Source organism: Lissotriton vulgaris, chromosome 9, assembly GCF_964263255.1.
Source record: "Lissotriton vulgaris chromosome 9, aLisVul1.2, whole genome shotgun sequence".
Lineage (NCBI taxonomy): Eukaryota > Metazoa > Chordata > Amphibia > Caudata > Salamandridae > Lissotriton > Lissotriton vulgaris.
The window spans coordinates 392,484,958-392,512,883 of NC_141697.1; the positions used below are offsets into that span (position 1 = coordinate 392,484,958).

General features: G+C 46.6%; 1 protein-coding gene across 1 annotated transcript in view; it reads left to right on the plus strand.

Annotated features, from left to right (window-relative positions):
• Nucleotides 1–27,926, plus strand: part of LOC147690174 (cholesterol 24-hydroxylase-like) — a 284,595-nt gene that overhangs the window by 161,652 nt on the left and 95,017 nt on the right. Inside the window, exon 9 of the mRNA XM_086937768.1 lies at nucleotides 2,744–2,806. Coding sequence (XP_086793894.1) covers nucleotides 2,744–2,806 — 63 coding nt within the window. The remainder of the gene's footprint in view (nucleotides 1–2,743; nucleotides 2,807–27,926) is intronic.

Genomic DNA, 27,926 nt, shown 5'->3' on the forward strand with positions numbered 1-27,926 from the left:
GATCTTGATCCCAGTGACAGTGTGCACGGGACCCACATCTGGACATACCCGTCCCACTTTGAGCAACACTAAAGTATATTACATTGATTGATGAACCACTTTAAATAGTCTCAGCCACTGGTAATTACTCGGGCCGCATCCTAGCCCATCGCTATTTTTCACCATTGGACCCAGTCATATGCAAATCAGTCTTTTTTTTTATTATTTAATTGCAAACACGTGCTTTGTAGAAAGACTTACATCGGGGCATATGGAATAGCATAAAACATACATACATGACATATGACAGAACATTAATAGGAGCCACTTCACGTCCATGGGGACTTCCAGGTCTAGAACCCCTGACATTATCTGTGTGACTCCACTCTGGTATGTTTGTATTACTGGGTACTCCCAGAGAATATGAATGAAGGTACCCCCCCACCACATCCCTGCAGACATGACGATGTGGGTGACTTATAAATCAGTTTTGACCCTGCTCCTAAGTTCGCAGGGTATGCCCAGATGTGGTCCCTTGCTCACTTTGCCAAGGATTCAAGCTAGCCTGGCTGATGAAGGGTGTTACCCAGAAACCGGTCCCAGGATGCTTGGTTCTGGTTCAGGGAAGACCTGCTTGGCAGTTCGGCCTGGACTGTTCCCATGAGGCACAGGGTCAAGACTGATTTGCATATAGTGGCTCTGAACTGAGGTGGCGAAGTGAGTTAAAGAATGATGATGGATTCAACACAGATCTGTGACTGGGGGTGAGTGTGAGTGTCTGAAAAGTTTCAGCGCTCCGTCCATCATCTCCTTGTACTTACCCTGATTTCCATGGAAACATTCCAGTCTGAACTGTCACCCACATCCTCCGTGAACTTGACTACAAGCAACCCAGGACCAGTTTCACCCTATTTAGGGCTCATCAGCCTGGCATAGCTTGATTGCAGTGACTGCCCATACATGTGTGTGAGAGTTTCGGTCCTTTGTCAGCTGGGCTCTGGCATACACCCTAGAACTCAGTTCCCACACTAACCTGAAGCAGCCCACACCTTAGAGGTAGCATTGAGTTGCAAGATGTGAACTTTTTGGTAATTGAGAAATTCCCTGCTGTCACTCATGAAAGGAGAACTTTGGGTTGCCAGGATGGTCGCCTGAGGCATGTAGGTAAAGCAGCAGCGATCTGATCATCTCCAGTTTACTAGTTCCTGCCTAGAACAGTAAACATGCGGGTTCCCCTATGTACTACTTACCTAGAGGGCTACTGCTAATCTTTGTCGATCCAAGCATGGTGCCCACTTATTGTTCTTCGTCTATATTCTTTATGCTCTGTGTAGCCCCTGGGGATTAAAGCAAATCCTTTCATCAGAGATGGTAGTGGCAGGTATTCATAAGAGCACTAGGCTCCACGGGCTCATGAAAGCCTTGTGGTCCTCTGTCATTGACATGTCTGACGCCTCAGCACTGCTTCAACTCTTCTCAGATTGTGAGGTTTTCCAAGGGAAACCCCGGAAGTGCAATATATTTCTTTCAGGTTTCAGGTGACTCATTTGCAACAACAATCTCCAGACTAACTAATTCTCTAATGTATATACCATTTTCACCTGCAGATCTTTCTATCTCCTTATTGCTGAATGATACCCATCTGTATTCAACCCCCTTTCAGTGATCCTGTGGTGCAGACACCTTAGGGACTAGCATCGGCAGTCTGGGTAGTTGCCTTTCAAAAGCAGACATTTCTTTAAACATTTCTCCTATATGGTGTAGCCTTACACCATATATTTTTTACCAATCCTTACAAATCTATCCATCTCAACATTGTCCTACTGTATAAAAATAAACCGTTCTGTTTATAGGGAAATGATCAAATAATAGTATCAACAACAAAATTAAATGAACAGGTAATTGATTTCTGAGTATGTAGTGGCTTGAATTTTAGTTGAGCAGCCAAAAGCACCTGCTTTTTATAGCTACAAAGAGAGTTCGGATAAGGAAACAAGATGCGAAGTATTGTTGTACCTTCTGGAAATGTGTTTCACAAAGTGTACTATAATGTGTGCTGTGACCAATTCACTCCGTTTTAAGGTGGAGAGAGTTTTATGTGGAGAAGGTAATTTTGGAAGATGTGCAGAGATGAGGTGGAAGGCCCAGTAGAAGGCTGAGATCCGTATGCTAAGGGGACAAATTGGGTCATCAAAGTAGGCGCAATAATTAGGGGAACAGATAAGATACAGAGCAACAATGAAGGTTGGGATTTTTCAAGAAGGTTGTCGGTGGTGAAGATGAGCATCAGAAAGTGAAGAGAGAAATGAAAGATGGGGGATAACTGTAGCAAAGATAATTCAATCAAGAATGAAGTTTATTCAGAGACGCACTGAATGGAGGTAGACGAAAATAATACAAAACTGAATAGAAACTATCTTTTGGAGAAGAATGTAAAATATCTTTACTGCTTCGCAGTAGAATAAAAAATATTTTTTGAAGCTGAAAACTTGGAAGAGGTCTGGGTGACTCATTAAGGAATACAAAAAATCCAGCCATAACGACTTATTAAAAAGCAATAAGGCCAGAAGCATTGTTAATTTAGGACTGACTTTGTAAATTGGTTTAGAAATTCAAGATGCAGGTATTTGTATTATCTCAACTGATTACATTGTACATCGCCAGATTTTCTCTCTGGCCCATGTTACATTTTAAATACTATTACATTAAATTGTGAACATTTTCAAGAAACAAATGTTAATCAGACTGCTTTTTCTATTTTCAGAATTGGAAGAAGACTATGATTTCGAAAATATGCTGGACAACTTTGTCACTTTCTTTATTGCTGGTTGGTACTCATAAACTACACTCATTTTGCAGTTTTGTAGGTGCTCTTTACCTAATAATGGCTGTTTTAATTACACAGCGTTCCTAATTTGTCAACCCGGGACGGATTCAAGGCAAATTAAGTCTGCATGAATTAGGACCTGGCACCATTATCATATTTAAGACAAGTCTGTCATAAAAGGTCGCTAAGTGCCAATAATAAGACTAATTCATTTCAGAGGCTTTGCTCATCCCGGCACCTGCATGATTATTTGACTCGTTCTCACCATTATGAGCCTATACTTTTTCCTCAAATAGGTGTACAAGTTTGACGGCATGTGTGTTCAATCGGGTATGGGCTGAGTTGAGGCCTTGGATGAGTGCATGTCTGCAAGTTTTTTATTCCGGTTTGAATAAAGGGCACCCTCAGTGGTTTTCTTCTTTTCAGCAGTAGCGCCCGACAAGTTCAGCAAATATGCATCATTGTCTTCTTTCCCATTCCACATAGCCTATACTCTACTCCAGTCGCGGCTGGCTCCGTGAATTAGTAGTGGGGTGGTGGGCGGTGAGGGGGGAGGGGAGGGGGGAGAAAAAAAATCACTTGCCTGTCGGCCGGCCGCCCTGCTGCTGCCTTTTTCAGTCCTCTTCCTGGCTTCTGCTGAAACAAGAAGCAGGTTAGGCTCCCCTGAGCCAATCAGAATGCTGCAATGCAGTGTTGATTGGTGAGCACCCAGGCTCCCCTAAGCCAATCACATTGCTGCAATGCAGTGTTGTGATTGGTTTGAGCACAGTGCTTCAGTCCTCAGATAGAGAATGGAAGCCTGGGCATGTATTCCACCCAGGCTATAATGCAGCCTGGGTGCAGAACATGCAAAGTGTGCATGAATGTTAGGCTGGCCCAAGAGACATAAAACATTTTGTGCAACTAGGAGGGTGTTACAACCCCTCCGCCCTGTGCAGTTCAGCCCCACAGCAAATAATTGCCCTAGCACAGAAAAATAAAATTATGATTACATCACGTTATCATTTTATTTTTCATTTTTTGCCATGCTGAAAGGCAATGTGGCAACGTTCATCTACCTTAGCAGAGGTGTCGATCCTGCTTTTCTCCTTCAGTTGTTCTGGACCAACGCACAGTCACATGAATTCTAGCTTCAAATGGAATGGCATTGGCTTTCTTCGCCAGCATTGTTTTGTTTTTCTTGCAGAGGAAGCCATCTAGACATTCGTTTGAGATGCTTTCTAAATACTTTTGGTGATACTTGAAGGTTCCATAAGCTATCTGCATGAAGAGATTGAATTGCGTCTTTTAAAAAATAGTTCAGTCTGGCCTTCAAGTTCAGATTCTTTATTTCATGCCTGACCTGAGCTGATACAGTGTTGTTTTCAGCTAGATGAAAACCATGGCACATCTAAAGAAAGGTTTTTTTTATACCCCATGTGTGTTTCGTAAGGCTAAACTCTAGACACAGCCGGGCCTGTGAGGTATAGTTTGGAAGTTTGAATACCAGCCGGTATGTCTTAGCCATCAATGAGTCTAAAAGTCATGCCATCTTGCTTGGTGCAATTTCTGTGCCATATTCTATTGTGGGTAGAAATTTTGCAGCCACAAATTTTAGTAAGGTCCTTGATATAGGAGCGTGCAAGGTTTTTGAAAGCTGCTGGAATCTTAACTTTAGGGAGGCTGCCTCTGGCTTCATGATATTCAAGTGTGAGATAAAGGATCCTCTGTAATCAAAAAACACTCAGAAGAACTTGTACTGTGAGGCACATGTAACCCGAAGACCACGATTGTCCAAGCGACAGGTGCTCTAAGTCTATTTGTGGATTTTACCACTTTGGTTTTAGTGAGGCTTACTTCAATTTTGTTCAAGCTGAGAGTAGTTGAAGAGACCATTTACAGGTGCCAAGCTTGTAGAAGCAGGCCGTCCGCATTTAAGATGTGTGTCATCTGAAGATCACAGAGTTTTAGAGAGTGTATATTTAAATAGTTTACATCATGTGACAGGTCTGAGATATAGATATTGAACACCAGCATGGCAATATCGCCTGTCCTGTTGTGGTACAAATCTTCAGAGGGATGTGTAAGCCGTCTCTGAATTTTACACAGAGCCATGTTCCAATATACAGGAGTTGGATTCAACGAATCAATCAGGGGATTGTAAGCGCGCTACTCATCCGTGAGGGTCTCAAGGCACTGAGGGTGGGGGGGAGGATCCGCAGATCTGTTAGCCAAAGAGCCTGGTCTTGAGGGTTTTCCTGAAGGTGTTCAGGGAGGGGGCGCGTCTGATGTCTGCCGGGAGTTTGTTCCAGGTTTTAGCCGCAATGTGAGAGAAGGATCTTCCGCCTGCCCTGGCTCTGTGGATGCGTGGGATTTCTGCTAGTGTGAGGTTGGAGGATCGGAGGTTTATTTTGGGCACGTGGAAGTTGATTCTGTCATTGAGGTAATTGGGTCTGATGTTGTGTAGGCATTTGTAGGCGTGGGTGAGGATTTTGAAGGTGACTCTGTTCTCCACAGGGAGCCAGTGGAGCCTTTGTAGGTGTTGGCTAATGTGTTCATGCGGGGGGATGCCGAGGACGAATCTGGCTGCAGTGTTCTGTATCATCGGGAGTTTGCAGAGTACGGACCTATTTATGCCAGCGTAGAGTGCATTTCTAAAGTCCAGTCTGCTGGTGATGAGTGCGTGGGTGACCATCTTCTGTGACGGGTGGGGGGGGGGGTCCATTTGAAAGTCCTGCAGAGGATGCGGAGGGTGTTGAAGCAGCTGGAGGTGACAGCATTGACCTTTCGTTTCATGGTGAGAGATGAGTCAAGTATGATGCAAAGGTTTCTGGTGTGGTCTGATGGGGTCGATGGGCTTCCGGGGGCGGTCGGCCACCAGGTATTGTCCCATGCTGAAGGGGTGGATCAGAGGATGAGGACTTCTGAGCTTTAGGCTGCTGTTGGTCATCCAGACTGCGACGTCCTACATTTCTGTCTGGAAGTTGAGTCTGGCGGTGGTGTGCTCTTTGGTGAGGAAGAGGATGAGCTGGGTCTCCTCAGCATAGGATACGGTGTTGAGGCCATGTTGTCGGATGTTGGCAGTGAGGGGGGCCATGTAGATGTTGAAGAGGGTCGGGCTTAGTGATGACCCCTGTGGGACTCAGCAGGTGATATCCGTGGGATCGGAGAGGAAGGGTGGCAGTCTAATTCTTTGGCTTCTTCTGGTGAGGAATGATCGGATCCAGCCTAGGGCTGTTCCTTATATGCCGGCGTCATGTAGACTGGCGATGAGTGTGCGGGGGGAGACTGTCGAAGGCTGCTGAGAGGTCGGGTAGGATGAGGGCTGAGGAGTGGCCTTTGGTCCAGGGTGTGGATGTCGTCTGTGGTGGTGAGTAGGGCAGTCTCGGTGCTCTAGGTGCTTCGGAATCTGGATTGGGATGGGTCGAGGACTGCATTGTTTTCGATGAATCGTGTTCGTTCCCTGTTGACTGTTTTCTCCGCAACTTTGGCTGCGAACGGGAGGAGCGAGATGGGCCAGTAGTTCTTGAGATCAGTGGGGTCAGCTGTAGGCTTTTTGAGCAGGGGTATGACTTCTGCGCATTTCCAGTCATCTGAGAAGGTGCCTGTTTCGAAGTTGGTGTTGATGGTGCCAGGGGTGTGGAATTTTTTTAAATTTCTACTTGTCCATCGGGCAGGTTGCTTCATAAATCTACTTGTCCTGTAACAAAGTCCACTTGTCCCTTTGGTGCCAAGTAGTGCTGCCACAAATTATGGCAGCAATCTCATTATATAAGAGCTCTTATATAGCCTCTCGGATTATGCCAGGGCTATCCCATAGTAGTGTTTTAATACTCGTAATCATTTTATGTTGCCACGTTTCCGCAGCTCCACATACTGGGACTGAAGATGGTGGTAAGCAGTAGTTCCAGGCTTGGAATGCTCTATTGCGTCTGTGCAAACCTATACCTTGCATGTTTTAGGGTTTTCAACAAATCTTCTCTAATCTTTCCCATACTGATAAAAGTCGGAAATTTAATCCTGAGAGTGGCATACGTAAACCTTCTTTCAGAGTTGGGAAAAAAAGTAGTTGATGGGAAAATTAATTTTCAAACATCCAGGTTTTCACATGAGCAAATCTACAAATGCAGATTTGCTCATGCTAAAATGCAGTTCACAAATATTTTGTAGAAGTACAATTTCTTGCACTACTAATGTAAATTCTTGTGAATTCACGAAAGCCGTATACCAAAGGTGCACTTTTGAGACTTTCTGTAATTATTGGGCCCATAATTTGGTCTGGCGTTAACCATGACCTTTTGTGTTTATTAAAATTCTCTCTCTCTGAATCGGCTGGCTTCACTGTGAGTGACAGCATTCTGCTCTTTCACAAGGAGCATATCGGTACACAAAGTAGTTTTGTTAAGTGCCAGTATCTAATGTGGCAGTGTGTGCTTTTTTGAGACCAAAAACAATTTTTGAGTTTGCCAATGTTTGTTATAATGGTGTGGGCCTGGCAGCTCTCACATCAATAAGGTGTTACAAAAGCCATGCTAAAACAAGTCACGCATTGAAAAACGAAAAAGCTGACCCCCAATGTCAGACCTACTGGCTTTGCAAAGGCTTGTTTCTTTTTCTTTCCCATAATCTTATTGAAACTGGTTACACACATTTTCCAATATGAATATTTTTGGGAAATACTAGCATGCATCAACACATTTTACTAAATGATGCTGCAAAGAAATGGTATCTGAAATTTTACAGTAGTTTAGCAAAATGTTATTTCCCTACTTTCATTTTTTAGGAACATTTTATATTGAGAGCAAAGAATCATTAATCTTGCTTTCAAGCTTCTGCAAATATTTGCATCTAATCAGAGAGCATTCTGTGAGCATCATGCATAGCCTCATGTTGCTAAACTTTGAAACCGTGTGTACACATTTTCATATTGGAACCACTGTCAGTGCTGTCAGAAAGTAGATTTACCTAGAGCTCTCTCCCTAATAATAAAGGCTTTCAATTAATGAACCATAAATACAAGTTTGAACAGCATTAACACATGCACACAAATATTAAGTAAACTACAGGCAGTACCCTTCCCTGATCCTTAATGTGGTACTGCAAACTGGCAGCCAAAGGGTTTGTGCTGCAGGGGGTTGGCCTACTTGTCCCAAGGACAAAATACACAATAAAACGTGTTGCCCTTGACCCCAAGTAATATGTCCTGGGTGTCGGGCTATATGAATTCCACATCCCTGATGGTGCGTTGTAGTTCGGGTTTAATGCCTTTCTGTGCTAGATGTGTTGAGAGCAGGGGTCGGTGGGGGCCCCTGAGTGGATGTCTTCCATGGTCAAGGCAGGTCTTTGGCTGTGATCGGCGTCCAGGTGGAGATGGGTGAGCTGGCTGGTGTGTCTTGGGGGCAAGCCGGCGGATGGTCGACGAAGTTGTCGTAGAGGTTTTTGATCTTGAAGTGGAAATAGGTTCCGAGCTTATCGCAGAGGTCTTGGGACGAGGTGATGTCTGTGGCTTCACTGCGGGGGTTGGGGAATTCCTGAATGACGCTGAAGAGTTCTTTAGAGTTGGTGGAGTTGGCGAGGATTTTGATGTGGATGAAAGTCCTCTTGCTGGTGCTGATTTGGTTGTGGTGGTCCATCATAGCGTCCTAGTAGGTGGTGCCGTTTTCAGGTGTCTTGGTGCTTCTCCATATCTTCTCCACGCATATGCAGGTGCGTCTGGCTTCTTGGAGATCGGTGGTAAACCAGGTGGCTTTCCTGGGGCGCTGTTTGTCGGGGTTGCGTAGCAGGACGAGCTCATCTGCGCAGTTGGAGATCCAGGTGTGGAGTTCCCTGGCTGCAACGTTGGTGTCGGATGTCGAGGTGTGGATGTCTCGGGTGAGGGTGGAGTTCAGTTGCTCATCTGTGACATTGCTCCAGTTCCTTCGTAGTGGGCGTGGTGCAGGTTTGGGTGTCTTGGGTTTGTCGACAGTGAAGTGTACTCAGTGATGGTCGGTCCATGGGGGTTGCGTTGTGTGGCTGAAGTGTATACTGTTTCCTGCTGCAAAGTTGGGGTCGAGGGTGTGTCCTGCCCTGTGGGTCGGTGTGGTGACGTGTTATTTAAGTCTGATGTTGGCGAGGTTGTCACGAAGGGTGGTGGAGTTGGGGTCGTTGTCGTTGTCAAGGTGGAAGTTCAGGTCTCTGATGAGTATGTAGTTCATTGAGGCGATGGCGTGGGATGCGATGAGGTCGGTGATGGCGGGGGAAAAGGGGGCACGGGTGCCGGGGTTCTGTAGATGAAGGTTCCATGGGGTGTATAGCTGGGGCTGGTCTGGATCTGGAAGTGCAGGTGTTTGGTGGAGGGGAAGGTTTAGCTGAAGGTGGTGAGGCAGAGGGTGTTCTTGTGGGCGATGGCGAGGCCCCTTACCGGGTGGTTTGGGCGGTCCTTCCTCTGCATCTTATATCTGTCCTGGATGGTGGTGTTGTTGCCGGGGGCGAAGTAGGCATTGCTCCAGGTCTCCCTGAAGAAGGCGATGTCTGGCGAGAGGGAGTCGTAGGTTCCAGATCTCCATGGTGTGTTTGTGCATGGAGTGAACATTGAGGAGGATGCATCTTAGGGTGTCGCTGGTGTTGGCGTTGCCGGTGTTGGAAGCCGGAGTGGTGGTGAAAGTCTGGCAGTAGTGGAGGCACCAGAACTGGCCATCAGTTGTGTTTGGTGTGGCCTGTTGGCAGTCTCTGAGTCTTCTGGGGTTGAGTGTGTGGAGAGTGGCTGTGATGCAGTGGTGGGTGGATTGAGATGCATGGTCCCTGGTGCTGGTCGCGGTCGGGTCACGGGCGGGCGCAGACAGGCTTGCCTTAGGCTCGCCCATTGCACGCGTCCGCTTTGCAACCATGCAGTGGCCACCATTAAGTAGGGGAGAGGGGAGAGACAAGCAGCTGGGGGACGGGTAATGGGCATTGTCATGGACATGGGGACGGGGCAGCAGCGGCGGGAAAGGGAGGCAGGGAGAGAGGGAGCGGGCTCAAAACCAGAAATGGTATTACAGATACTACAACTCTGAACTATTACAAATATAACAAACTAGACAAAAGACAAAATAAAACAAAACCAGAGAGGACCAGGAATTTACAAGCGCGCCAAGGAGGCGGAATCATGCAGAGGCAGGACCAGGCACGAATGGAGGAATCTTGCCGACAGCGGCCTTGAACACCTCCCAGGAGGAGGCTGGAGGGCTCAGCGGCGGCACACGTGGAGTGGAGCTGCTGGGGAGGGAGTAGGCCTGAGACCAAGGGTCAGAGGTCTTACTTGTGCTCCCCCACAGCAGCCGCCATTAAATAGAGGAGGGGAGAGGGACGAACAGGTGGGAGGCGGGAAACAGGCCTGTGCAGAGGGGTGGGTTGCAGGGGTAGCAGCAGCGAGAAAGGGAGGCAGGCAGAGACAGAGTGGGCACCAAACCAGAAATTGTAAATCAGATACTACAACAAATAAAACAAATTAGACAAAAGACAAAAAAAAACAAGACAGTATCAGAAATTTACAAGCTCACCAAAGAAACAGAATCAGCAGGTTCTCTCAGTATGTTTATTTCCCCCATAATAGTTTGCCTGGGAGCATATCAAAGGCCGCCTTGAATGCGACAAAATAGGTAATAGCTCGATTGATTGCATGGAATAAAGTTCATAGAGTTTGCCCGTACTTCAGGGTCTTGCAAGACAAAGATTGCTAAGTTTGAAGTCCATGTATAATAATTCTATCCATTAATAGCTGCCTGGATTACTCCTATTATCGCCATTGTAAATTGGGTGTTTTATGGATCCATGTCATGAGTCAAGTATTATCTGTTTCTGAAGCACTGATTTATATAATATGTACAGCTTTCTTGCCCAATATTTGATGTTAGACCTAAAGAGGGTGGCAGGCCGGCCATTTGGACCAATGATGCGGTCTTCTTTGCTTTTTCTTATATTGTCTTCCAGGGTGCTTAGATTTTGATTAGGATTCCTTGCTGAGCATATGTTTAGGGCAGTTCCATAATTGGCATTGCCGAGGAGCAAATCCTGACTGTAAGGCTTTGAAATTCTTTTTTGCGCCTATTGTACGATAGCACTATTAGCTGTGGTGGATTTCCTGGCCTGCCAGGCAGTGCAGAACTTTTATGTATTACACACAGTCGTTTAGTGAGCACATTTCCACCCAAGGCATCATGCTAGCATTGTTTGTAGTGCAGTTCATTGTGTATTATTAACAGCTTTAGAGGAGCCTAACACAGTACAGCCTACCAGCATCCACATTGTACTCTACATTAGTTGTTACTGCAATAATTACTTGGGACCTTTACTTATCAACTCACTTTGGACTTAATGTAACAAAATGTTTTGTACAGCTAGATTTATGAATAACCATGCAGAAATTTGAATTAGGGGTTGAAAGAAGCTCAGCCTACAGAAATTGATTAATCACTCTTTATAAAAGTAATGTCAGGTTACCGACCATATCCAGATTACAAAATATGTATATTCAGCCTGACTGTTAATTATACCCATCTCCAAAAAACAGAAAATGAGATAGTAACAAAAAAAGGTATATGGCTATAGAGATCCAAAACATACACAGCTCCTCTGCAGTAAAACACTGACTAACTGGAGTTTGGTGATAAAGTATTTTATTAGAACTAGAAGTGACAATAAAATAGATGTGGTGAATTTTGGCTCGGCAGTACGAGCCCTGTTCACTGATCAGTGCCATGCATATAAGCATATGTGCAATAGACAGTAAAAGCAGATTTCATTGTCTTTTTCTAATGATAAAATTCATTGATTTAGTCATAATTACATATCTGGGTCGGTGTTCCACATTTTTTTTATCTTGGTGAGTCTCCATACTCTTCATTTGTCAGTAGTTCAAAGGTACTTTTTAATCCAAGTCCAAATAGTAATATGCTTGAATTAATCAATTCATACTGTAGTTAGACTAAATGCACATTTTATAGTCATTTATAAGGGTAATGTCCTTCTTGTCTATTGTATCTAACTCCATTGCCCAAGTGGTCTTGTCTTTTTTGTCACCTCAGCCTATTATTGTCCATTGTGGTAACGTGCTGTGTAATCCAAAATCTATGAAACTCTTATCATGAGGGTGTAGACAAACAGTTTCAGACCAATGTGATCTAGACCATTGCATTGTAACTATTAGTCCCATTTCCCAAAAAAAGTGGATAAATGCAGCAAAGTCCGTCTTAATTTGTCACTAATTAAAAACATTTCTATTTAAGAATAATGCAACTTCAGTTATTGTTATTAAAATCACATCAGTTACTTTTTACTTTTCAAGTTGGTAAGTGCACAACCAACTCTTCACTTTTCTGTAGACCATAAGGTTCTTATAATCCAGATTTATTCTATAACAATTAATTTCTATTGGGTGTCTTAATGTAATATCTAGAGCAGAAAATTACTTCTGAATATTTCTGATCACGATTGATGATGACCTGAATGTGTTCCAGATGTGCTTCTTAAACTGGAAAATGGTGCTTGATATATATTGGCACGGGCATTCTTTACAATATAGCATACAATCGGACCTGCAGCTTCTGTATTCAATTACTATACATGTTTTTTGCTGTATGGGGTGTCATATTCTATGTCACATCCCCGTTCAGTAGCTGAGTCCTCATTAACCTGGGAACTTCTAATTTTTAAGCTGGCTACCTTCTTCTTTTTAAATTGAGTCTTTGGTGTAGGTTGCTCTTCTTGTTTGATAATGAAATCTGAAGTGCCTTGTGTTTCCCTTTTTTCCTTGCGTCGATCTTCAATTTTTGGTTCTGACTGTCCTTGCCTCTCCGAGTTTTTTGATGAACCCTGAAAGGAACGAGTATCAGTATGCTGATACCTGTCAGATTTCCTAATATTATCACGATTCCTAAGGATGTACCTCTTTTCAGAGGACTCCCTTTGGGGAGACCCAACCCTTGATTGTGAAGTTTTTCTGTAATAGTTATTTTTGGTTTGAATATTATTATCCCATTTCTTTTTAGAAGAAATGGATGCTTGCTTTGAGTTATCCTTATCATAACTACTCACCATTAGTGGTTTCCCTGGTTTGGCTCCCAAACTATCTCTGCCAAGTGAAGCATAGGTTTGTTTAATAATGTTTGGTAATGCACTCTCCTGATTTGCAGGAGTTATTTCCCTTAGGCATTGGAATATAGCCACCGCTGCTGCTTCCCCCTTAATGTTGCTCAGCATGATTGCCCAGACTTGGTCAAAATTACCCATCAGTTTCATCCCCAAGACCAGGGCAGGTCCTGCCCCATACTCATTTTACATCTGTTTTGATATTTCATGAATAATTGATATGGTTGGGGTACTGTGTATTATAATGTATATTGCAGAAAAGTTTGTTTCCCAGGTGGTACAATCCGCAAGTGAGGAAACCATTCCCATTGGCAAGCAAATTGTTAACATTCTGTGTTTTTCCTGCAGACCCATAAGGGGAAATACTGCTTCCAACTGTGCTATTTTTTAGCAATCCAGAATGGTACTTGGTCCCTTTTTGATGGGAACACACCCATTGTAGCTTTTAGTGTTTGTGGACTAATTATTGGTGTGGGCTGGGTCTGGATGATTCCAGGTGGAGCAGCTCTTTCAGGTTACAATGTGAGTATTCTCATGACTAACTGGACAGTATGTCTGTATAGCCTTACTACGTCTTTGTAAAGTGTGCACACTTCCCCTATTTGAAGTGTGTCTATCTCGGGATGTGGCATGTAAGTCACTAAGACCATGTCGCTCCTCCTCTGCTGAGCGGACCAAGCCTTACAAATGAAGATATGTGATTTAGGGCGCCTTTCAACCAGTTTTCAAGTTGCTGGTAGGTTAATGGAACTTCATTGTCCTCATATGGGATGTATCCTTACGGTGGATCCACTTCAATGTATTTGTGGAATAATAGTGTCTGTGCATCTGCAGGTGTGAATTTTACCCAGGAATAGAATACCTCTGATCCGAACACCTTGTCCTAAATCACGGTGGTAACATGGCCACCGATTGCAGGTTATCCATGTTCTAACAATTTCAGAGTTACTGCCTGTCTGCCGTTTTCTGTAATGTTCAGAGCATTTGCAAATTCTCTCCTTCTGCACTTCCTCTGCTACTCGCAGGTTCAGTCATTTTGGAAGGAGAAGAAAGTAAAAGATTTTAAGAGGTAGGGTTTAGCACAATATGGGAATCTTTAATCCTAATAAGCTTTTCTAAAACCTTCAGCCAATACACAGGGTGTGCCTGCTCAGCATAGGCAGATTATCCTTCCCACTTCAGACGTCTATGAAAAATGTGAGTCTGATTGTCTGAGAAAGCACGACTGAACTACTCATATTTTACTGTAAATATTAGAATCTAACCAATGAGGAATTCATGTTGTGGGGACACACCCCACAACATGAATTCCTCATAACTTGTAAAAATCATTTATGGAGTTCAACTACTATATTTTTGTCAATGCGATGCCTTTTTAAATCCACTATCACTATTTCACTCCACGCATTCGTATTATGTGAGCACTCAAAAATTAAATTTGTTTAAATAAATATGTCATCTTTTGACCTACATGACCCTCTACGTACTTTCTCTCTTGCTCCCCAATGAATTGATTTCACTTTTTAGAAAAAACAGTGCCCCTCTTTGGGTCACCCCTCTCGCTTTGGGACCGTTAAGGGTTCATCTAGCACGCTATCATCTAATGGGTTAGTGCCCACTATTTATGTTCCCTTTGGCACGTCTTTATAAAAAACATGCCTAAGTCATAGGCAACAGAATACCTCTTTCTCTGGCATCGAGTAATCACCCTTGAGTGCCTGAAACTTCATCATGTCCACACCCACCCACATATCTCCCACTTTACTGATCTCTTTAAAATCCCAATGCTTGAATCCAGATAGGTGTTTGCCGTTTGTCCTGTTATTAGGAGTCCCACAATGGTATGGTCTCTGTTCGAGTTGAGAACCCGCCATCTGTTCAACCAGCAGCATCACCTTAATATATGTCAACCAATTAGCTCGTCTTTTTTCCAAAATGCTCTGTCATGCTGCAAAGAGGGCTCATCTTATTCAGCAAAGACCCCTTTGTTAACTAAAACGAATTGTATAGCCCAGTAGTATCTCCTAAGATCCAGATCTTAGGATCTGGTTGTATAGATCCTAGGATCTATACAACCATGCTACACTCCCCGGACCAATTTAGTTAGAGCTATTCTTGGGGCGCAGTTATTCCACAGTAATGTCCTCAGTTCCCTGGAAGAAACTCTCCGTTATGACATAAGGTCTATTTTGTGAGGCATAAATAAATTTGGGCAGCCCATTCATTTTATACTTAACTGCCCTGCCAAGCAACAAGAGCAGGATTGTTCTCAAGTGTGGGGCAGCATCAATCCTAAATTTCTCCAGTCACTATAGAGGTTCCTCTGAGCACATCCTCAGGGGATCTGTTAACTTGGATTCCCAAATATTGCTGACAGATCTGTAGATTTCTCTTTATTGAGGCTGTCGGCTCCCAAGTCCACAGTGGGTAATCTGAAACCCACTATGTCTCCCAAAGATTTGATTTAACTACATTACTCTATTGTAGAAGAGCACTGGGTCGAAAACATGTAGTATAATGTAAACAAAACTTTATCATTTGTAACCGCTTCCTGTTGTGCTCGCATAGATAAATTGGTCTTCCTCTTCGGAAATGTTTGCTTGCTTTGTATTTTGTATTTGCACAGATATCCAGACAGGCAATCTATGCTGTATAAGTTTGTGGGGCCTTCACTTCCTACTTCTTGTTCTAAAATGACCCAGCCGTTTATAGAGTCATTTGATGAGAAGTAGGTTAGAGGACATCCTCTGTGATGGTATCAATGATTTTAGTTGAGATGTCATCAGTGAATTAATCAATTATGGCATTTAACGTCACGTGTGATGCTATAAGTGAGATCCAAGGTAGTGCTCCGCAAATGTCTCTATAAACCACTAGATCATTTACTGCTCCTTAAATGACCCTAAAATTGCTAGATCATTTTAGGAAAGAAAATGGGTATTAAGGGCCCACAAACATACAACACAGATTAGATGGTTGTATGTGTACACATGTATGAAATAGAAATAGTGTAGTTTATGGTAAGAGTTATATGGTATGGTGTACTACTAGTAAAGTTTTAAGTGCTAACAGTACTTCAATAAACAAGGTAGAGATTGAATGAAGCTAGTGCGCGTTGCTGATTCATGTTACAAATAAGTTACAGCTTAATTAAAAGTACTCTTGCCATTAGCATAACTTGTATTTTTGTTTTTGTCCCCTGATAACTTGTTGGGTTTTATAACGTAAGTTAATGTCTTATTACCATACCTCACTATAATGTAACTGTAACCTTTTTTTTTCTTTGAGAATATATAATATATATTCACTAAAAAATAAAGGTTAAAGTAATGTTAAACGCCTAAATTCATCACTGATAGTTTATTGAGCTATCTATAACTTGTTCTCCCAACTATAACTTGCTCCCTCGCAAAGCACTGCTTGTGGCTAGTATTCTTGGCCCCAGTGCCTTGGCGTGGCCTGCAGATGTACTGCTGCCCATAATACCCTCTGGGCACAGCTTACAGTGAAGTCTACCAGACATTTCACGGAGGATGGAACCTTTGACCATGGGTTCTTCCCTTCTGGAAACAGCCTCTTGCACCGGACATCAGGTGTGTGTCCTCTGATCACGCACCAAGCCAGTACCCGGATTGCTGTGGCCAGTGGATACTGCATAGAAGCAGTGCTTTAAATGGGCCGGTACTGTCCGGTACGGAGTACCGGCACTTTATTATTTTGAGAGGGAGAGTACCAGCACTTTTCAAGAGTGACGTAATACTTCTAATTGGAGAGTACCGGCACTTCTCAGACACAAGCAGGTACTCTGCTACAGAGTACATGCACTTCTATTTTTCCATTTCAAGCACTGGATAGAAGGCATGGCTTTCTGTTACTTCCTAGACCAACAGTTCTTTCCAACCGTACCAGCTGGACATGACCTTTATTTGAGGATAAAGCCAGCATGCACAGAGCATATACCACCATGAAAATCCACTGTGGTTGTCTCCAGCATTGAGGAAACGTGCCTGGCATGCCATGTGGGCATTGGACACAGGGTCATACATTTGGTTATATCTTGCACCTGGTTACTTTATCAAGCGTCTCTGTGGCAAAGGGCCGAAGCAGTCTACTGTAAACACGGCAAAGTTACTAGTCCCACTAACCAAGGGACCATCCCCCTATTATTTTTGTTTACTCACAGGTCTGAAATCCTGCCTTGACAAACACAGATGCTTGTTTGCTCATCTTGTATATAAAGTAGTGACCAAAAATGTTTATACTGACTCACAAGTTAGACTCCCCAATTCATGAGGTGCATGAACTAAGTGTGCATGATGTAGAGAGCCACCCGGCCTCTCACCAACTTTGTAACAACACACACACATGCACGCCTTCACCCTCGGGACGGGCACGCCCCGAGGTATATATTAAAAGCGCGGAAGACCGCTCGGGGTCTCCCAGCACACCCTCTTACCTGTGTACGTGTCCAGTCATTGTGTGCTCCACGCCACGTGCGAGGCCCAGACCTCGCGCACCACATTGGCGACGAGGCCGGTTCCGCCCCCCGCGCGTGCCTGGCCGACCAGAGGAGCTGCCTGCTCCGTTGCCTGCTGGTGACTGCCCAGCATCTTCGTGGCCGCGGAGCCCGTCCGCCGGCCTGCCGCCTGTGCTCAAGTCGGCTCCCCGCCCATGCGACTCCAAGGTCGGAGCGTGTTCAGCTGGCGGGGGCCGCCTGGTGAGTTGATTCCACCCCCGGCGCCCCCGCGCTGTGTGTGCTGTTGTCTGGGGGCTCGCCCCACGGTGCTCTCAGCGCGAGCGCGTTCCCTGTGGCGCGCTGCCCCGGCGGGGGAGGGGCGAAGAGGGGAGACGCCGCACGTCAGCCCCGAGGCCCTGTCACATGGCTCCGACGCCTGCCCTGATCTCCGCTCTTGTGCGTGGCACCCCGCTCCGTGGGCTCGCTTTCTCCGGCCCTGGATGCTGAAGTCTTCTTCTGGCTCAAGCAGAGTTGGGGACTACAAATCAGGCACGGTCCTGTTTCTTCTGCCGTCTGCTCCCCGCTCCGTGGCCACGACTGGCTGAAGTCCCGGAGGGAGAGAGGGTCACCACAAAGCCTCACAGAGGATTCAGCAAACAAGCACTAGCGCATCCAAGCACTGCCTTTCTAGGGATCCACCTGCACAGTGACCTGACCGCCTCAGTCCCACTGTCCTGCTCCATTTGACACAGCGCTGCCTGCACGGCTGGGGTGCGCGCCAGAGGAGATATCCCGACATGAACGACGCTCCTACAGGGGGTGCCCCCACGGCGCCAGCCACGTCTGCCGCTACGCCACGCCCGCCTCCGCGGCGCGGAGCTGACACGCACGTGGTCAGCCATGCACACACTGGGGTAGCCCCACTTCCGCCGTTCAGCGAGACTGCGGACCCCGCGGCGCCGCGCTGGAAGGCATGGTTGGGGCGCTTGAACCTTTACTTTAAGGGGACCAGAGAGACCGACAGCACCGTGAAGCGATCGCTTTTACTCCTGTATGGCGGCCCAGAAATCTACGACCTTTTCGAATCTCTCCCAAACACCGGTGAGGACGACGACTATGACGCGGCGGTGACCGCGTTGAATACTCACTTTGACCCACAGGTCAACACCGTCTACGAGAAGTTCAAGTTTAAACGGGCGTGGCAGACTGAGAGTGAATCTGTGGACATGTATTATGCGAGGCTGCGCCGGCTGGCCAGCAGCTGCCCGTTTGCCGACCCGCGTGAGGAAATCAGAGACCAAATCATCGTCGGGTGCAAGTCGAAACTGCTTCGGAAGCTTATCCTCAGACAACCGGGTATCACGTTGGATGCCATTCTTGTCCTCGCTCGCTCCCATGAGCTGTCAGACTCCAGAGCAGATGAAATGGAGCTGGCGCTCCGGTCCCCCATAGCCCAGCAAGCAACACCCATAATGGCGCCCATCAAGGAAGAGACCATCGACGCGATACAGAGGAGACCGACGGGCGGAAGGGCTCGACAGTGGCAAGCTCGAGACGCTCAGTGTGCATACTGTGGGGGAGACCATGCAGCGACCGCTATGTGCAACGCAAAAGGGAAGACGTGCTCAAAGTGCGGCAGACTAAACCACTTTGCCGCGGTGTGTCAAGGAGGACGATACAGACCCAATGCACAAAAGTCACGAGGGGGATACGGATCTCGATCGATGACATCCAGAGTGAGACAACTGTCGCTAGAGCAAGAACACCCACCGCCGGACACGCCGGCCCAAGGCCGGAAACCGTACTACGAAGATGAAGAGGATGACGAGGTGTATGTAATATCCTATGTCAGCAGGGTAGCCACCCGGAAGATACCACCACTCATGTGCACAATCTCTGTGGAAGGATCAGAAATCAGAGCACTGATCGACACCGGAGCCTCCGTGAATGTCATGGACTCGGACCAGTATGAACAGATGTCGCCCAAACCCACACTGACCCCGACGACCGCTCGAATATACACATATGGGGGCACCGAACCCATGCCCCTACGCGGCGTAATCAGCACCACCATTCGAAATGGAGAGTACACAACAGAGGCCCGGTTCCACATAACTGAAGGGAAGAAAGGCACACTGCTCAGCTGCAACACAGCGGAAGACCTAGGGCTGGTTTTCTTCGCCAACCAAGTTCACCAGTCGCATGCCGATACCCTGCTAGAAGAATTCCCTGCACTATTCAGTGGCCTCGGAAAGCTGAAAGGCAAGAAAGTAAAACTGCATATAGACACCTCCATCCGCCCTGTCGCCCTGCAACACAGAAGAGTGCCTTTTAACCTCCGTCCTCAGGTGGAAGAGGAGCTTAAGAAGCCCGAAGCTCTCGACGTAATCGAGAAAGTGTCAGGACCGACCCCATGGGTGTCCCCAATGGTGGTTGCCCCCAAACCCAAACAGCCTGGCGTCATCAGGCTGTGCGTCGATATGAGACTACCGAATACGGCTGTGAAACGGGAGCGCCGCATCACGCCCACCATGGACGACATCGTCGCCGACCTCAACGGGGCGAAGTGGTTCTCTAAACTTGATCTCAACGCGGGCTACCACCAGTTGGAACTTGATCAGAACAGCCGATACATCACGACTTTCTCAACCCATGTTGGGCTCCGGCGATACAAGCGGCTAAGCTTCGGAGTGTCATCGGCGGCCGAAGTGTTTCAGAATGCAATAAAGGAAGTCCTGTCTGGGCTGAGTGGGGTCATCAACTTGAGCGATGACATTCTGATCTATTCAAACACGCTGGAGGAACACCATGCACATCTTAGGGCCACTCTACAAAGACTACTCGAACATGGACTAACCCTCCACAGAGAAAAGTGCTCATTCTACCAAGAAGCAGTGGACTTCTTCGGCTACCGATTCACACGCGAAGGGCTCCGGGTTGACCCAAAGAAGGCAGAAGCCATCCAGAATGCCAGCACACCCAGAAATCCCACCGAGGTGAGAAGCTTCCTCGGGATGGCCACGTACTGTGGCCGATTCATACCCAACCTGGCCGACCTGGCCGAGCCCCTTCGCACACTCACTAGACAGGACCGTGAGTGGGAATGGACAGGTGCAGCGAACCAAGCCTTCCAGGAAATCAAGGCGAGCCTTCTGGACAAGGCCACAATGGCCTACTTCCAACCCCGCAGGAAGACTGAATTGGTCGTGGACGCCAGCCCCGTAGGCCTCGGCGCAGTGCTACTGCAGGAATATGGCCAAAATGACTGGAAACCCGTCGCATATGCAAGCAAGGCCCTCACGGACACCGAAACACGGTATGCTCAAATCGAGCGAGAAGCGTTGGCCATCAAGTGGGCCTGTCACCATTTTCACTTATATCTCTGTGGCCAGCCCTTCACCATTGTGACCGACCACAAGCCACTCCTGCCTCTGTTTACCGGATCCTCCAGGCTCGCCCCACCGCGAATTGAACGATGGGCTGTCCAGCTACAAGGCTACAACTTTACCCTGGTTTTCCGGCCCGGCGCCCATAATCCAGCGGATTATCTGTCCAGACACCCCGATGTAACCAGAAAAGCAATCCCGCTGGCTGATGGTCCATTAGTGGAGGAATTCGTCCACATGGTATCCGTGGCTGCCTGCCCGGAGACCCTCACCCTGCCGGAGATCGGAAGAGCCACCGCTGGTGATGAGACTCTGACCCGTGTCAAGAATGCCCTGGATACCGGAAGCTGGACAAGGTTTTTGGAGGGAGCACAAGGACTTCGTCCGGAGATAAGCCATGCCCGACAACAGCTATGGCAGATCCGCCATGAACTGAGCGTCGGCGATGAAGGCATTATACTGCGAGGACATCTCATCGTGGTGCCGGCGAGCCTCCAACAGCAGACTTGCGATCGCCCACACGGGCCACCAAGGAACAGCCAAGACGAAGGCCAGGCTACGCAACAAGGTGTGGTTCCCGGCCATGGATCGCATGGTGGATGAGATGGTGCGTTCCTGTCATGCCTGCACCATCACGGGGTCAGATCCAGCCCCAGCCCCAGTCATTACTGAAGAAGCGGCGACAACACCCTGGACTCAGCTGAGCGTAGACTTCGGGAGCTTCCCAGACGGTCGACACACGCTGGTAGTCGTGGACTCCTTTTCGAAGTTCCCCGTCGTGGAGCTGCTCTCGTCCACAGCGTTTGGACCAGTCAAGAAAGCATTGGACCACATCTTTGCCACTATGGGACTCCCAGAAGAGGTGAAATCGGACAATGGACCCCCTTTTCAAGGGCGAGAGTTCCAAGCATACCTAGATGGCCTGGGGATCAAACACCGCAAGATCACACCACTGTGGCCGCAAGCAAACGGCGAAGTGGAGAGGCTCATGCGGACTCTCAACAGGGCGCTCCGCATCGCTGTCAACGATGGCAAGGACCCAGAAACTGCGTTGGATCAATTCCTGAGTGCATACCGACAAACCCCTCATAGCACCACTCACTGCACGCCGGCGCATGTCCTATTCAAAAGGGCACCAAGAGGCAACATCCCTGCGTCCTCCACATGGACCCCTGAAGAGAGAGATAGTGATGCCATCCAAGCACGGAGGACTGTCACGAACCAGAAAGCAAGTGAAAGAAGGCATGCGAGACACCCCGGGTTGCAAGAAGGAGACACCGTCGTGGTACGGGATCGGCACCCTGGGTCGAAATTTAGAACCCCATTTGAACCAGAGCGATGGATCGTGGAGAAAATTCGAGGAACGATGGTGACTGCCCGCCTCGGCCAACAGACTGTCACACGTAATGTATCCTGTTTCAAAAGACTAGGAGTGTCGGATGGCATTCCCCTGGAGGCCGACGAAGCCATCGATGACGGCGCAGATGGTCCGGATGATGGAAGAGCGGGGGCCCAAAACTCTGCGCCCTTACAGAGCCGTGACCAGCCAGAAGAAGACAGGCGTCACCTTGGTGGGCCCCGAAGTGAAACAACAGGGTGCACCTCTTCCTCCCGAGATGAAGCAACAACCCCGGCTGGGGCTGTTGAGTCTCCCACCCGGTCCAACCACAGATACCACCTGCGACCCAATCCTGGGCCGAGCCAAAGACTCCGAGACTTTATATGTACTTCCCCGTAGCCATTGTGTTTGGACAGTTTACATGTGAACTAAATTGAAGGAGGGATGTAGAGAGCCACCCGGCCTCTCACCAACTTTGTAACAACACACACACACGCACGCCTTCACCCTCGGGACGGGCACGCCCGAGGTATATATTAAAAGCGCGGAAGACCGCTCGGGGTCTCCCGGCACACCCTCTTACCTGTGTACGTGTCCAGTCATTGTGTGCTCCACACCACGTGCGAGGCCCAGACCTCGCGCACCACACATTGTTCACGGACTACAAATTCTGACGTGAAAATATTTTAAAATAGTACACAAGCGACTGTGATGACCAGTAGATAGCTGTCAGTTGCCCAATGTCATGAGCCAACCCTAGGTTATTGCGTAATTTGTATTCTGGGGCTTCTTGACTTTTGCATATATTGAAAAAACTGAGAGTAGTCCCTCGCGTAGTTCTGTTGGCGGAAACAGCAGGGCCGGAAAAAAGGCACCGCCATGACATAGGGCCGGTCGACAGCTGTGCAGACATTTAGGATTTATTTGTTCATTCGGTGTTGGGCTGGGCGAGGTTTTAGGCCCTGACTGGGCTGAATATTTTAACAATGGAAACATGCCATTTAGGGCGTATAACCTGAAATTGCCATGCGTATTGCGTTGCTCTGAGCTTTTTTCGGCAGTGTACTGGGTCAGCCTGTAAAGCCTGCTTTTTGTTGTTTTTTCCGCAGTGTACTGGGTGAGCCTGTAAAGCCTGCTTTTGGTTGTTTTTTCCGCAGTGTACTGGGTGAGCCTGTAAAGACTGCTTTTTGTTGTTTTTTCCGCAGTGTACTGGGTGAGCCTGTAAAGACTGCTTTTTGTTGTTTTTTGGCTCTTTGGGAGTAGCAAACTGTTTTTTTTTTTTTACACCGTTTTGGATTACATTTGATGAGACAGGACCGGATGGTGTTGTCTGAAGCGCAGAGCATACTGCATATCATTTGAGAATCAGAACAGTACAGACCGCGGCCAATAAAATAAATAAAAAGAAACTTAAAGACAGCACTGCCGACGCATGTGCTGTCTCTGCTCCGAACTTTGGCATGCCTCCTTCACAGCAGGCTGCAGCCCTGCTAGGAATGTGCGGTGATTCACAGTACATTAATTTCCAGCATTTCGTTCGAGCTTATGCTGAGAACACGAGCCAGCGCAACACTAAACAGAAAGGAAATAGACATTGTGAGTGAACTTTCTGTTCCATTCTGAAAGTACGATTTGACAGAACATTGAACGTGTTCTGTCATTTCATCTTACACTAATTCTCTATTCACGTTTTTTGAGTTGTTTGACGTCCCAGGCTTTCCAATAAGCTGTGATAGAGTTTTTACATACCGCAAAGTTCGCCGTTTCTACCTGCAGCTGCTAGATGCCTTGTCATCATCCGGGACAGTCCAAATTTGCGCCAATTATTTGCTGCAAATATAGATTCCTTGGTTTCTCTCCATTTTACTTATTTCAATTTCTCACGGATTTGGAAATACATGGAAACTTCCCACTGATTTTTCTGTCTCTGCCTCTGCCTCATTGTCCCGCCAAAAAGAAAGTTTGCAGACGCATTAGACAAGAAAGGGGGTTGACTAGGAGTCTGAAGTGGGGCAGTGGGAGCAACTACCAACACACTGATATCACTGACTTGAGTACTGATTTATTAGGTCGCGTTTTCAGGCAGTTTTTCACTGTTTTTTTTGTCAAAGACCTTTTGCGCACGCCATCTCAATACATTTAGGCTTTGGGTCAGCACATTGCTTATCTCATAGATTTGCAAGAAAGTCAATGTCATTTGCTTGCCTTTTATTTGATGGATTTCCTTTTCCTGCTTCTGTATTTCCCCCCCCTGGAGCAGACCTTCTTTACCATAATTTTGATTTAATGACTTGCAGCCTTCCATGGCTAGCACTAAGAAGTTACTTTTTACTTTGTAGTACTACTGAGCTCTGCCTGACTTTAAAATGGCACCCACATACATGGGGATTTAATCGGTGCATTTGACTTGAGCAAATCTAGACGGTTTGTTTGTTCTGGCCTGATTGATATCTGCCTGATCTCTGCAAAAGTATAAAGTGCTGCGCAGTGACTAGTGACTATCTGCCCTAGGGCATCGACCTCCGTGCTGGATCTCCCCTGCGCACCCTGAATTAATACTACAAGTCCGACAAAAGGGCTTTTATTACAATGAGTTACAGCTTTCACATTGGTGAGATGACCCACAGGCTCACTCCGAATGCAACACCAGGGGCACCAATTGTTTGCTGACTGTTTCACTGTACCCGACATTCACTGCATTTGGTCCCAAGATGCTGCCTGTACCTGCCTGACTCTAAAATGGTGGCTGCAATTTCCCCATCCGTACCTCACCTGCTCTCACCCGAGATGTAGGATGAGGCGGACGATTCCTCCCAGTAACACCGGGGACTGATGCCTTCTATGGAACAATGGCAGCGCCCCACGGGCTGAAACTTTAACTGTTTGTACTTACCACGGAGCCCGAGTACCCTTGGCCACTGCCCAGTGGATCTGTCCTATGCAGCTATAGCAGAGTCTGGCTCTGGGCACCCCTTCGGCCGTCACCTATCCAGACATCGGGCATTGTTTGTCACGGTTCTTCACGGTTTTATTACTCTCTCTCCTCGACTGCTTTGACTGCTTTGTCCCCCCTAGAGTACTTTCCCCCTTCAGATCTACCTGACTATGTCTGCTTTCCTCTCCCCTGTTTACCTTTTCCCCACTACCTTCCATACCCTATATGACGTGTGTCTTGGATATGCTACCTGCTAATTATCTTATATTATTGTGTAAGCTCATTTTTCTTTTCTCCTAAGTATATACTGGTAACTTCATCTGTAACTGATGTAACTATGTAACAATGTTCTGAAACAATGTCCTCTCTCATGTAAAGCACTCTGATACCTCCGGGTCTAGCCAGGGCTATATAAAACTTTTCAAATAAATAAAATAAAAACAAATGAGTAACTACTCCCTTTTTCTGTCAAGCGGCGGCGCGAATGCGGGGTCTGCAAGACATGTTGTAGTTACTATACAGCTTTTAATCCCGCCTGCTGCTTACCATATTCTGACTCCTGCGTCTTTCTTCTTTGCTGGCTCTTCGTTGGTTGGTGCTCCTGATACATCAGTTCCATTTTTCGCTCAGGAGCACTGGCCGACTACAGTTTCTTTACGCTGCAGGTTTTGATATGTTGATTTAGGGATCAATGTTTGATCTTTCCTGTTCGTGACATCTAGGGCCAGAATCAGTAAAGAGCGCTGTACTCTTATAAAATGTAATGGTACTGAATGTCCCTATCTCAGAAAGATGGAAGTATGAGTCAGCTGTGCTAGGATTTGAGCCTGTACCTTACAGATCACTGCATTCTTCAGCTGGGAACCTTCAACTGGCCTATCCCGTCTGCCTGAAGAAACCAGCTGCTATCACTGCCCTCACTGAAACTCGAGCTAATGTGTCTTTAAGATCGCTTGTTTTCGCTTGGAGCACACATGCCTCAGAAAAATATGTAAGCCCCACCAAGGAGTGTACTAAACGTCCTTTAACAAGGACCATCAACTATTTATATATGTGAATCTTGGCACCTCACAATTTGATTGTGCAGCACACTGTGAAATGGAGAGGCTGCGTCACGGAAAGCTAAGAGCTTGTTCAGTGAGAAGCAAGACTTGACTTGTGTCAAATAATTCCTTCCAGAGATTAATGTCAAATATCTTAAACGCCTGCTACAACTGTTTTGTCTGTGCCTCAGAATACCAAGCAGTACATATGCTGCAAATAGCTCTTTTATTGTTCGGAATCTTACACTTAACAGGCAACTCACTAAAGGGAAAACATTTTTCATTCCACCTTTCTTCTAACACACACACATCCAGTCTGTCCTGCACAGTGTATGATGCATTTCACTTTTTTCTTAATAAATCTTTTTATTAAACAGACTTGGTAACAAGGTACAGCACCACAAAAGTCAATACAAAGGGCACAGCGAAAACAAGCATACATATAGATACAGTAGAATAGCTCATTGGAAATCACGGGGAGGGAGGGTCATCAATGCCCAGGTCACGAGGAGGGGTACAGATGTTCCCATGGTATGAGTTCCAAGGGGCCCATATCTTGGCCAATTTCCAGGGGCAGCCCAGGGCCTTATATACAGTCTTTTCTCTTAGCATGCACCAATCAAGGTGTTTTTCCCAATCTGTAATTAAGGGTGCATGTGAGGCTCCCCAAAGCTGCGGGATGTTCCTTTTGGCGATCATACATCCGAATGTGACCCATTGTGTGGTGTACGCATTGAGGTCGGTCGGTTCCCAGACGTTGAGAAGGCACCTGGGCGCTTCTGGCTTAATCTCGACCTCCAATGTGTCGCTCATGACCGCATAAATCTTGCGCCAATATTCCTGAATTGCTTCACAGTGCCATATAATGTGCATGAATGTGCCAAGTTGAGTGCATCCCCGTCTACACTATCCGTCCGTCTGCCCTCCCATGTGTACCAATTGGAGACCTGTTACATAGATTCTATGCAGGGTCTTTAGCTGCACAAGCCGAAGCCACGCCGGATTAGCAACCGTTTTGGGGGAGGAGACCGCCGTCTGCCAACTTTCATCGTTCAATGCGATGTCGTCTCCCGTCCATTTCTCCCTCCGCGATATTAGTGAATCGCCCATATTGTTAATGAGTTTTCGGTAGGTTAGGGACATTGCCCTTTCGGGTAGGTGGCCATCTAGCAATCTGTCAAGTGGGTATCTCTCTGATGGAGAGGAGGCACTGGGAAACACCGTCCGTAGCGCATGGCGGACTTGTAGATATTGGAAAAGTTCTGAGTCTGTCAATGAGTGTTGGCTTTGGAGAGCGTCGAAGGGCTTCACGCCCCCCATATCCCATAGGTCCCCAATATGGGAGATGCCATTTATGTCCCATTTATCAAAACCTTTCAAGTTACCCAGATCTCCCTGCTTTTAAGAATCCCACAAGGGTGTGGCGAGGGTCAACCTACCACTCCAGCCCAGTGATTTGGTTGCGGCATGCCAGATCCTAACTGTGTGGTTAGGATGCGTTTCACTTTTGATATAAAAAGCTTCAAGTGGATTTGCAAAACGTTAAAACTATAAACTAGCCAGGTTTGACTCCATATGAATCAGTAACTGCATAAAAGCATAAATCTATATAGTTTATGAATCAAGAAGGAAGAAAACTATTTACTACATTTGTAGTCTTTCTATTGATTTGATAAAGATTATTTAGCTAGTTTGAGAGTTTGTTGGCAATTCCGATTATAATACTGAAAAAGAGGCATCTTGACGACAATTTATTTTACTTCCTTATATTATATTTCAGTAAATAACAAAAAAATGACCATAGTCGTATACTTAAATTACACCAAATACTTATTACGGTAACATCCTCATTTTGCAATAATTACTGGGTTTTTG